Source organism: Rana temporaria, chromosome 4, assembly GCF_905171775.1.
Source record: "Rana temporaria chromosome 4, aRanTem1.1, whole genome shotgun sequence".
Classification (NCBI taxonomy): Eukaryota; Metazoa; Chordata; class Amphibia; order Anura; family Ranidae; genus Rana; species Rana temporaria.
In genome coordinates, this window is record NC_053492.1 from 88620722 (window position 1) to 88633715 (window position 12994).

The 12994-nt window shown below is 42.1% G+C and overlaps 1 protein-coding gene across 5 annotated transcripts in view; it reads right to left on the reverse strand.

Moving 5' to 3' along the window:
• The window catches only part of ASAP2 (ArfGAP with SH3 domain, ankyrin repeat and PH domain 2), a 344117-nt gene that overhangs the window by 62423 nt on the left and 268700 nt on the right, over positions 1–12994 (reverse strand). For 3 of the 5 annotated variants that reach the window (XM_040348639.1, XM_040348637.1, XM_040348640.1), the window contains exons 9-10: positions 10911–10997; positions 3839–3847 (exon numbers count right to left, since the gene is read on the reverse strand). In XM_040348639.1, the coding sequence (XP_040204573.1) occupies positions 3839–3847; positions 10911–10997 (96 nt within the window). The remainder of the gene's footprint in view (positions 1–3838; positions 3848–10910; positions 10998–12994) is intronic. The other 2 variants (XM_040348638.1, XM_040348641.1) reach the window with 1 other exon arrangement.

A 12994-nucleotide genomic window follows, 5' to 3' on the forward strand; every position in this document is an offset into this window, starting at 1 on the left:
ATATATATATATATATATATATATATATATATATATATATATATATATATATATAAAATTTCTTTGATCACCAGAGCCAATATTTCTTGTACACACCAGTATGATGCTGTGCACGCACAGGAAAGAGAAGGGATGATTGCCCTCACAGGTAAGACCAGTTCATTCCCGGTGGGGCTCTCTTGCTTCCCTGGGGTTGCCACTTCCTGTAGATTTCCAATGTACAGGCTCGGGTCTCTCTGAGGATTTGTTCACAGCTGTTTGACTGCATTTAAAAACCTATGTGTAATACAATTCTGTATCTGCTTCTGAGAGACCTTAAATTTTATGTGGTTAACCCCAACCTCACCACTTCCTACAGTCAGCCTTCATTCAAGAGGGCCATAAAAGCACAGTTTTTTTGGACATGTATAAGTGCTACCTGCAGGAGAACTCGTGTTGGGCTTTTTTCTTCCTGGAGAGGGCACTTGCTGCAGGCCAGCCGCTAAAGACATCATTTATATGCATGCTGCACAGCATCAGAGTGCTCACCCATGTGTAATACACAAATATGTGCCGGAAAATGCATGATGTGCAGTCTCTGCATCTCTAACAAGACAAATGGGTTTTCTATCTCTATAAATAAATATGCAACCCTATCCGGTATTCCGTTCTATCCACATTTCTTCTATAGTGCCTCATGGCTCAGAAATAATCAATAGTCCATAATGAATTGATAACATCCTCAATTAGTTGGTTTTATCCTCCAAAATATCTGCCTGTAATCATAGACTTACAAGTAACCATCGGATTGCACACTTTCCTTAAAGGGGTTGTAAAGGTAAACATTTTTTCCCCTAAATAGCTTCCTTTACCTTCGTGCAGTCCTCCTTCACTTACCTCAACCTTAGATTTTGCTTTTAAATGTCCTTATTTCTTCTGAGAAATCCTCACTTCCTATTCTTCTGTCTGTAACTCCACACAGTAATGCAAGGCTTTCTCCCTGGTGTGGAGAAAGCCTCTTGAGGAGGGAGGAGGCGGGCAGGAGGGTGAGGACACTCTATTTTGCAGATAGAGAAAGGAGCTGTGTGTTAGTGGGCATCCTGACCCTCCTGCTCGCCCCCTCCCCCCTCAGGAGGCTTTCTCCACACCAGGGAGAGAGCCTTACATTACTGTGTGTAGTTACAGACAGAAGAACAGGAAGTGAGGATTTCTCAGAAGAAATAAGGACATTTAAAAGCAAAATCGAAGGATGAGGTAAGTAAAGGAGGACTGCACTAAGGTAAAGGAAGCTTTTTAGGGGAATTTTTTTTTTCCTTTACAACCCCTTTAAAGATTACCAACAACTTGTAATGCAAGAATGTCTCTTGGCTGGAAGCAAAGAGAATAGACTGTCTACATAGCTGGGCTAGGCCCTCAAATACATAATTTTTGGAAAGCTACAGGTGATTGCACGCTCAGAAAAGGTGCATGGACAGCTTTGGATTATCCTTAGATTTGAAGTGTTAGGTCTTGGTATATTTTGCTGATCTACACAGTGTGTTGCCCTCTCTTGAATATAAACTGACCCATACATGTGCAGGAGTGATGTCATCCTGCACTGGCCAATTAAGATGGCCCAAGACCGGCAGCCAGAAGATGTTAGCCCTGGCGTGGGACCTTATTAGTGTTGGGTCGTTGCAGAATAGGAGTATCCTAGACTTTAGTTCCACTTTAAGGGTTGTATAGTTTGAAAAGTGTGTGGCCTTCCTGAAGTAAAACACCAACCAAAAACAAAATAAAAAGAATAACCCATTTAAAGGTACAATCTCAAAACCAGATTTGCTGCCATATTTACCCACAATCCAGAAATTTAACCTACAATCTTTTTTTTTTTCTGCCCCTAGATGTTCTCAGCTTGATGGCCAGCATCATTCAACCTACATTCTCTAATCCCAGGTTGTGTAGGACCCGCTCCGCCCTAGTCCGTTAGGGTTCGTTCACACCGGGCACTTGACTGCCCCGTGCAGGTCCATGTTTTCCCAGCGCAGGAATGCACAGGTGTTGCTTGCATCCCCTTGCTGATAGTCCATAGAAGTCTATTACACCACGCTGCTACACAGACATAGCCGCTGTATCCCAATATGACATACAGGTGCGTGTGGGTACATTTACCCAAACAAATCCGGTGTGCATTTGGGGAACTGCACTCGCATGTCATATAGGCTCTGTCCGTCCAGCTTCATGTCCCAACAGACTGCCGACACAAGAATGCACTTACTATCTGTGCATTCCTGTACTGGGAAAACACAAACCTGCACAGGGATGCAGTCAAGCACCCAGTGTAAATGAACCCTAAGACTCCATTTACACTTGTGCAACTTGTCATGCTACTTAGCACATCAAAGTCGCATCAAGTCGTACCCCAAGTTTTTCAATGATAACCATTCATATATAATCTAATTAAAGTCACAGCGACTTAATAGTAGTTCATGCACTACTTCAGTCTGACTTTCATGCAACTTGGGGGTCATAAACTTCAATGTTATCCCTCAAAAGTTTCTTGAAAGACACCTGAATGTTTTACATGCAACAGTGGTGCAACAGTGGGTCTGACTTTGCAGAGGGACAGCGAGTCACATCCAAGTTATGCAGCGTACACACCATCACTTTATGTGATGAAAAAAAATGACGTTTTTCAAAACGTCACTTTAAATGACTGTGGGTGGGGGAAAACGTTGTTTTATGTCTTCTGAAAAACGACCAAAAAAAATTGAAGCATGCTGTGTCGTTTTTCAAAACGTCGTTTTTTACTTCACAGAAATTGACCGTGTGTAGCAAAAAACGTCGTTTAAAACTAAGTTTTTACACCCGCGCATGCCCAGAAGATAGTTATGAAGCGAGCTTCAATGGAAAAACGTGGTGAAGGTAACCTCGCTTTGCTAGAACATTGTGAGAAAAACGATGGTGTGTAGGCAACTTCGTCTTTGAAAATTTAAGTTTCAAAAACGTCGTTTTTTACTTCACAGAAAATGTCGTTTTTTTTCATCACATAAAGTGATGGTGTGTATGCGGCATTACACCCACCTTGTGCTAGTTTTTCCTGTTACACTCCAGTTCTCATGTACAGCAATTGCAAGAGGCTGATGCCAGGTGAAGTGCAATTACTTTCATTTGATGTATTGAGGATTAAAAAGCTGCATTAATTCCTGTATTTTCAATCTGCCTACAGTTCACCTTTAGGCGATGAATACACTGTACTTTACACCACTATAATGTGAAGTCATAAAAACTGCGTTTTTGGAGCCGCTATAGCCGAGTCCAAAAATGTAATATTGGAAAAAAGCCTGATACTGCAGAGCTAAAGATATTGAAGCTACTTTCCCTGTGGTTCCATCAGCCAAAATCCTACATCACTACAGGACATGGTAGTAACATAAGGGCCATAGTGGATTGAACCATCGCAAGCAATGAGGGACAAGGCTTCCAACAATCCCCCAAGTGTCAGAATCAGAAGCTCTTCAGAGGCCACAGATCAAAGACAGGATTCACAGCCCCCTGTCTCACATGGGCAGAACTCCCCACACTTCCAGCTTGGTCACCAGGACAGGAACTGAAGGTGTATGTCCCCAACAGGAAACTATCAGCCATAAAGATCAGACAGTGCATGTAAACTTCTCCATTCACAGAAAAAAAAATGGCAAGAATATTTAATTTCTACTATTTATCACGGTATATAAAATTTAAGATAGCATAATAAACAACCCCAATCTAGCCCTATGTATAGCAGATTATATTGCACTTGGAAAGTATGCAGACATACACATACACACACATAGGTGAAACACATACTGTAAGGAATGAATGGTATTAAGACACTTACTCTTCTAGACTTCGGTCACAAGAGGTTAGAGCATACACAAGAAAGGAAAAACATATTCATGAGTAACAGGTCGACTGGTTATTTAGTAGTTAACAGTAACACTCATCAGAAAACAATGTTATAATAGACAAAAACAGGGGTACAGTGTGGGTCAGCCAAGCAGTATCTAACTGTCTGTTGTCTGCATTAATATCTTGCTTTCACCATCAAGTAAATATCAGCTGTCAATAAGAAACAAATGTCATTCTGGCAGCCTTTAAGTCAGTTATAATATCATCAAAGCAGTTATATCAAATGTCACTCATGAGAGTTTGTCCTCCTTAAGTCACCTTATGGCTATATGATATATAAGGATCTCCAAAGAAGAGCCATCATCCCTAAGTTTACAAGCTTTCCCCCAAATAGTAAGTATACATCGTTGATCCTGCACTACACCAGACTAAAAAGTACTACACATCATACAATATATACAAAAGTTCCATACAAGTAGTAGTCCATGATAAACATACATTGCGTACCCTGTGCAACCTGTACAAAATTGATTCTTCTTCCACTGGTTAACTTCTTTGAATACACCTTTCATTTGTTATGACCAATTCTTGTAATGCTTATTCAACCACCTCTCGCAGCTCACCTACTTTATATTCGGTAATATTGTGCCTGTCCCTTTAGGGGAAAATATGGGGTCTGCTGGCTGTATAAGAGAGGTCATCGCACATTACTACCCACCCCCAGAGACCGATACCAAAAGCATACGATTAAAAAACAAAATAATAGTGCTTTCTGTAAAACAAGAACTTAAAGAAATGCAGATTAAAAACACTCACAATATATTGCGCACTAAACCTGGTGCACTGCAGTATACCAAGCTAGTTTTAAATATGTTGACACCAATCAAATCACCATGAAGACTGCAGCTTGTGTGTACATCAGCGATTTAAAATAGACCACCGGAGCCAATGAGCCAAGTGGGAGGAGTCAAGTGACAAGTTACTAAGCAGGGCACCCGGGAGAGCAACCTGTGGTGGGAGCTTGTATCCGAACCCGAGGGTATAGCGGCAGTAGTCTATTTTAGATAGCGGATGCATACACAACCTTCAGTCTTCATTGTGATGCGAGCAGTAACGCATGTAAAACCAGTTCAGTATACAGGTACTGCAGTACACCAGGTGTAGTGCACAATATATTGTGAGTGTTTTTAATCTTCATTGCTTAATAAGGTGTTTTTTTTAATTTTTTATGGAAAACAACGATTTCTTTTTGTAATCATACATTTAAGGTCTCTGGAACTGGAAGGTAATGTGAGATGACATCTCTTATACAGCACAGCGGACCCCATATTTTCCCTAAAGGGACAGGCGAAATATGACCAATCATCAAGACCTGTCAAAGGCCTTCAGCAAGTGGGTAGAGTAAACATCTCTCCCCTTTCATCTGATTTGCTCTTTTGTGAGCACAACTTGAATAGTGCCATTCACACCAAGCTGGTCCGGCTTTGTATGCCCTCTTCATACCGCAGCTGGACACCTTTCTTATGCCTATCCTGCGTTGATTTATCTGCCTAAAATAGTGAAACATGTTGAGCGGTATTGTTTGTATACATGCTATGTTGTGGAACTTATAATCTTGATATGGATGGTCTAATTTCCTCATGTTTTTTACTTTTAAAGTCCCGTGGTTTGTTACCCCCCTTCCCCCAATTTGTGCTCTTATGCATATTGGGATGTGGTGTTTTTTCGGATTCTTCTGCCTGGGTCATTTTGTTTAAGTATCAAGTAGGTCAACTTCATTAGATGAGCTGCTAGGAGGTGGTTAAATAGGAGTCACAATAAGTGGTGTTAGCACACGGAAGGTGTCACTGAAGAAGTTAACAATTGGAAAAAGGATCACTTTTTGCATGTTGCACAATGTATGTTTTTCATGGACAATTAAAGCTGTATGGGCCTTTTGTCAATATGGTATTGACTTAGTACCTTTATTCTGGTGTAGTGCAGGATCCACTATCTGTACTTACTTTAAAAAGGTGACATGGACACACAACCGATCCAACAGCAATACACTGACAGTATCATTTTTTTTTTTTTACATTTTTGGTTGAATAAGAGTATACACACTTCACAAGCTTTCCAAAAATGCAGTGGGGTCTCACTCTTTCAGCTGTATCTACCATAAGGTCCAATAAATGAAATCCAACAGAGGTAGTGAAAAGCAGAAAATAGCAACTCCTGCAACCTAATACTCACCTGTTCTGCTACCTGTGTTGCCAAGCTTTGCTCAATTATATAAATGATCAGTTCTAAATGTAGTAGTTCTGGTAGTGTCAGATGCTGGCATTAAGTGTCGGGGGAAAGACAAGACAACACACAAGGAAATGTGCTGGATGCTGAAGATCTTGCAGCAAGATTATCAATTTTAGGCATTGGACAGGTAAGTACTGATTACTTGCTTTGCATGAAATTGCAGTTTTCCCATTTTAAAAATAACAGGGTCAGTTTAGGTGCATATAACCAATAGCAACCAATCGGAATTCACCTTGCATTTGGCTGAAGTCAACCGATTGTTATTGTTTATCACACACACTATTCATTGAATAAAGCCAGTAATGGTGTCTACAGGTGAAAGGAGCTCAAGACCTTGAATGTATAAGGCTTGCCTGTGGCAAAAACGTGTCCATTTTCGGTGCCTTGATTCTTTAGGCACCAATGTTCAGTAGTATTAAAACACACACACACACACACACACTTATTATAGCGGGTCTTCACCAAATTCTTACAAGACATATGTGGATGTCTGATTAATAATCAGGTTTCATTTGAAAAACCTTGTTTGCATAAAAGGTTACAATAATAAAAAAAACCTAGCCAGGAGATATCATACGCAAACAGATCAGCCAGGAAATGAAACAACGGCCCTCAAACAAATGAGAAAATTATATCCGGGCAAGAAATAAAACGGACAATAAAGTAAATTACAGCTATTCATACATGTTATGATTATTTTATTAAAAGGTTACCAAAAACCACAGACCCAGAAAACAGGCCCGAGTTACTGGCATTCTTTATACAGCTAGACTGTGTGAAAGAAACTGCATGGCTTTTTCTTCCATAAGAGCAGTACAATCTATATTTTCCATCTAGTAGTAACTCTGCTTCATTTGACTCCCTTAAATCGGTGGTTCACCCTAAAAAACAAGTTTCTAGCATGCCATCCAGCATACTAGCGCGAGCTACAGTATGCCTTTATTTTTTTGGCGCCGTACTCACAGTTTAATCCCGTAGTTAAGTTTCAGACTCCCCGCGGGGAATGGGCGTTCCTATGCAGAGGGAACGTGATTGATGGCCGGCTATGGAGCGTCACGCTTCCCGGAAATAGCCGGAGTAGGACTCGGCTCTTTACGGCGCCTGCGCACAGACATCGGAGCTGACTGCGCAGGCGTGAAGAGCCAAGTCCTATTTCGGCTATTTTCGGGAAGCGTGACGCGCCATAGCGGGCCATCAATCACGTTCCCTCTGCATAGGAACGCCCATTCCCCGCGGGGAGTCTGAAACTTAACTACGGGATTAAACTGAGTACGGCGCCAAAAAATAAAATAAAGGCATACTGTAGCTCGCGCTAGTATGCTGGATGGCATGCTAGAAAAAACAAACATTTTTTAGGGTGAACCCCCGCTTTAAGACCCGGTTCACACAGGGACTTTGGGGGCAACTCGGCAAGGCGATCTTAAGACAACTTCAGAGGCGACTTGCAAAATGACTTCTGTATTGAAGTCAATGCAAGTCGCCCCGAGTCTCCCCCAAAGTCGTACAAGAACCTTTTTCTAAGTCGAAGCGACTTGAGTCGCTCCAATTATGACCAAGCACTAGTTCCAGTGCGAAACGCGCCAGTTGCCAGGTTTTATTAAAAATGTTGCTGTGACTTGTAGTGCTGTCCTTATTTTAATAAAGGCTACCATTTGTTCAGAGTGCGGCTGTCCAGAAACGCCTTTTGTTCCTGCCTTGCTTAGTGCATTGCCTGCACCCGAGTTATCTGCCACGGTGGATTTTCATTTGGGTTCCCACCTGGAGCGACTACTCCCTTTCTCCTAGCACATCGATGGGACTCTGACTTCTGTGGCTTTAAAAACTGGGGTATTTCACTGACATTTGAAAGAGCTTTGGATGAGTGGTGAAACAACTTCAACAATAATAAAGTGGAATTAAAGTCTAAAGCCGTGTACACACGACTGTTTTTCATGACGAGAAAAATGCAATTTTTTAAATTGGTCGTTAAAAACGGTCGTGTGTATGCTATAGACCATTTTTCTCAATGCGAAAAATGGGCGTTAAAAATTTAGAACCTGCTCTATTTTTTCTCTACGTTTTTCACATTGTTCTATTTCACGCCGTGAAAAACGGTCATGCGTACGCTTTAACTAGGGGGGGGGAACGCTCAGAAGCAAGTTATGAGACGGGATCGCTCATTCTGGTAAAACTAGCGTTCGTAATGGAGATAGCACATTCGTCACGCTGTAACAGACTGAAAAGCACGAAGACTGAAAAGCGTGAATCGTCTCTCACCAAACCTTTACCAACACGCGGTAACACTAAATCAGCAAAAAGCAGCCCAAAGGGTGGTGCTATTTGAATGTAAACTTCCCCTTTATAGTGCCGTCGTTCGTGTTGTACGTCACCGCGCTTTGCTCGAGCATTTTTTTTTCACGATCGTGTGTATGCAAGGCAGGCTTGAGAGGAATCACGTAGAGAAGAACGTTGTTTTTTTCCATGACATGAATAACGGTCGTGTGTACCCGGCATAAGGCTGCCAATAGATGAATCATTTTTTGTTGTTCAGACAGTGGGCCAAGAGGAAGAAAAAGGCGAGCGGATTTTCCCATCCACACAAGCAAGGTGGGTGGAGGAATCATCCTCACTGTGCCATTCTATTTTAACAAGTGGAGTGTCCTATGCTATCAGAATACACTGATCAGAAGCTGCAGCTATTTCTCGACAGAAGTTTTTTTTTTTTTTTTTTATACTCCTGTTCAACAGAATAATAATCTATCAAGCAGGAAGAAGCATAGATGAATAAAAAATTGGCAGCTGAACTTCAATCCATTCATGGCTAGCCTAACACTAACTATTCCTAAAAATGTTCTTCCCTCTCCTCCTACCTATCCTGTCTACCCTGTGTAAAAAAAGAAATTCTGTATAGTTAAAAGTGTTGTTCCGCCTGGGGAAAAAGTTAATTAATTAAATAAAATGAAAAGTCAGCAGCTACAGAAGTGGGGAAGGGTACCTGTCAAAAATAGGTACTTGTTCCCCACCACCCCACCACTTGTTCCTCAGCAGCGCTCCTGGCCCCCCTCTACATTGAGTACCCCCACGGAGAGCCGCATTCTATGGGGGCACTTGAGTGGGCATGCTCCCGAGTCCTGCTCCTGCGTCCATTGACACAGACAGCAGGACTCGGCCCCGCCCTCTGACTCAAGTGCCAATGGCTCCTGCTGCTATCAATCTATCCAATATAAACCTGAGACTGTGGTTGGAGCTGCTGGGCTCGTCCTCGACGCTGGAACGATCGGGTTCAGGTAAGAAAGAAGGGGGGGCTCTTGGGGGGCAGATGCAGAACAGAAGGGTTTTTCACCTTAATGCATAGAATGTATTAAGGTGAGAAGCCAAGACTTTACAACGCCTTTAACTTTTTTAGCTCGCTCCAGTCACAAGATTCGGCAGCTCCAGCTCCCCTATGTCAGTGAGCGGCGGCTGCAGAAAAGAGGAGGGAGCATCTATGTTGAGCTCTGCATAACACAGGAGCTGCAGGATCATGAGATCACAGTAAAAAGTATAGGTAGGAGGGGGGAACAATTTTAAGACTAGTTAAGTGTCAGGCTTTTATTTCAGATAAAAGAACAAGTGCTGTGCAGTGTGACTACTAGTGTAAAGGTACATCTACATAAAAATCATACATCACACAGGGGTTGATTTACTAAAACTTGAGAGTGCAAAGTCTGATGCAGCTCTGCAACCAACCAGCTTCCAGGTTTTATTGTCCAAGTCTTATTGAACAAGCTGAAGTTAGAAGCCGATTGGCTACCATGCAGAGCTGCACCAGATTTTTTTACTCTCCAGTTTTAGTAAATGAACCTCTCAGCTTTTAGTAGTTCATCCAGTTTTAAACCTCCACGATAATTAAGTAATGTAATTTGCAAATAATCCTAGCAGCCAAGAAAGTTGTCTAAAAAGGTGACAAGTAGACTATAAAGTTGTTGTAAAACTCAGACATGAAATATGAACACTTGTCAGAGGTGACATCAAGGGAAAAAGGGTGATCTGATTGACAGCCTCAGCTCTGTTTCTATGTGCTGTGTAAGCGGGGTGTGTCCTTTCTCTCCAATCAGCTATACAGCATAATTTCAGCTCTCCACTGCCTGTTTTCTGACAGCTCAGACAAGCTTTATAAATTCTGGACTTTGAATGAATGTAGAGAAGAGAAGACTGCCAAAAAACAGATAAAACTTATGTAGGAGGATTTGTTTAATCACCTGAAGCCAGTCACGTCACTGGGTACATGTAAGGGGTTTACAATCACATTATAGCGGAGTTCCACCCGTTTTTGTGTTTATTAAAAGTCAGCAGCTACAAAAAGTGTAGCTGCAGACTTAAAACACACACTCACCTGTCCCTCGGTCCAGCGATGCGGCCATCCAAAAGTCTCACTTCTCTCCCTTCTCTGCAACGCCGGCATCACTACTGTGGGCACCCATGTTGTGACAGCTTGAGGCTTCACAGCTGGATGGGCAATGCGCATGCGCGAGTCACGCTGCAGGTCCCGAGTGTCTGGACAATGTGTCCCAGAAGTTTACTTGGAGGAAGGGGCTGCCTAAGGGCAGAGGAGTCATCGCCTAGGTGGCCCGAAGCGAAAGTGGGAGCAGATACCCGTGAAAACTGCCCCCCCCCAAAAAAAAATCGAAATGCCAAATGTGGCATGTCAAGGGTTCAGGATGCATTAAAGCGAAAGTTCCACTTTTGGGCGGAACTCTGCTTTAAGGCAGTGACAGCTACAATAAGCCCCCATCAGAGTTTCGCAAGCTCACCTCCTTCTGCTCCACTTGTAGTGCAGTTTTTAGGATCTCTCTAAGTTGGCTCAGTTGTTTCCTTTCTTCATCCTGGACTTGTTTAATCTGAAAGAAAAGAAATGGAAAAGAATTGAAATCCATGTGTAATGAGAAATATTCTATTTTCGTGTTCAGACAAAACAGAGAGAATCCAGTAACAAGAGAGAGGATAACGAGAGCATAATTGCCTATTTGTGTACAAAAATAATGACTGCTGTTCAGTCTTTTCCATTAGCTTCATGGAACAAATGATCCAGCGTAAGAGCAGAAGAAGTCACAGATCAACAGATATTATTGGGGGTTATTAAAGGAATCTTCAACTTAACAGCTAAACTCTCAAATAAAACAATCATTTACAATCTTTAACCTGCCGAAACACCCCTGTAAAGTGATGCAAGGACTATTGTACTCTACTCCTCCACATTAATCTACAGCTACATTGTGTAAAAGGAATGACGAGAGATCCAGCAGCTCTGCAGACTCCCCACTGCCTACTCTTTGGACTAGCAGTGCTAACCATCATATGTCTAGTGATGACTATCCTGAGCCTCTTTCTTCTCCAATCTCCACTCAAGTACCCTGCTCTTCCTCCCCAAAACAAGCACCCCGATTTGGGACATCATCTAAAGTACCACGATTTAGCACTTCATCTAGTGTCCAGCAGCTTGGTGTAAATTCAGATTTATTTACACTAGCAAAAATAAAAAATTACATAAAAAAACAGTAGAGGTAAGTGAATGAAATGTATTTTTTTTTATATATTATTAGTGTGGCGCATAATCTAGACCAGTAGTCTCAAAACTGAGGCGCAGGGGCCAGATGTGGTCCTTTGCTTGCACCATTTCATCCACTGATACCAACATTGGGGAATAATTTCCCCCACTAGCACCAGTGAAGGGGACACAATTCCTCCAAATGACACCAACGAAAGGGCACAATTCTTCCCATTAACACCAATAATGGGGCCCAATGACATCAAAGGTGGGGTGCAATTCCTCCTAATGACACCCAATAACACCCCTATAACATCATTGAGGTGGAGCATCTCCTGCCAATGATACCAACAATGGGGCACAATTACCCCCACTGGAAATGGGGCATTCTTTTTTCCTACAGAGGGCGGGACCTACTCCCAATGTCCACAGTCTGGCCCCCCTAAAGTTCGAGGTAAACTGACCCTTTGTTTAGAAAGTTTGGAGACCCCTGATCTAGACCAGTAATTCTGAACCTTTGTGGGACCAAGGCCCAGTAAATTCATCCAAAACCTTCCATGCCCCATAAAAAAAAAAAAGTTTTCCAATACAAGTATGAAAATGCAAAATATGTACTTAAAATGTATTAAAAAGGGAGCTATGGCTTTTTAAAAAAACCTGACAGGATTATTAACATCTGTCTATAAAAGGTCCATTGTTCAACTAAAACTTATGTCTAAACATGTTATAAAAGGGCTTTGAGACCAGTTCGTCACAACTAATGCGGCTTTCAAATTGTGGGACTTCAATTGAAACTGCACGATTTTTAAGCCGCATGTCATTGTAACTTCAGGTGCGACTTTGAAGATATTGATGCGACTTTACTTATTAATGCAAGAACTACTTTCAAAATAGACAGCTTCCACTGCAGACAATAGGGTGTGAAATGTTATGCGATTTGAAACTCGCACTGATGTGATCGGGGGCTAAAAGTGTCTGTAAACCTAAATTTCATGCCAAACAAAGAATGTGTTTACTTATCGCTCTCCAAAGTGCCAAGTGTTCTTTCTCTCTGATGCTGGGGGGGATGTCGGAGGATTAGTTTGATCTCCATGTATCAGCTGAGGCCAGTCACTTAACTGTGTATATGTGAGGTTTTCCATCCACTTACGGCAAAAAGGGAAACCATTCTACTTTCGCTTCTTGTGGGAGGTAGTTGCAAAAAAACAGATTGCTGGCAATCCTGAGTGCTTTCCAATTCTCTCTTATGGGTAGCCATACTCATGGCAGCCTCCAGCTGTGCCAAAGAGTATACAGTAGCTTACCCATGGGACGAATGGGGACACAGCATGAATGTATGAAGAGAAGCCA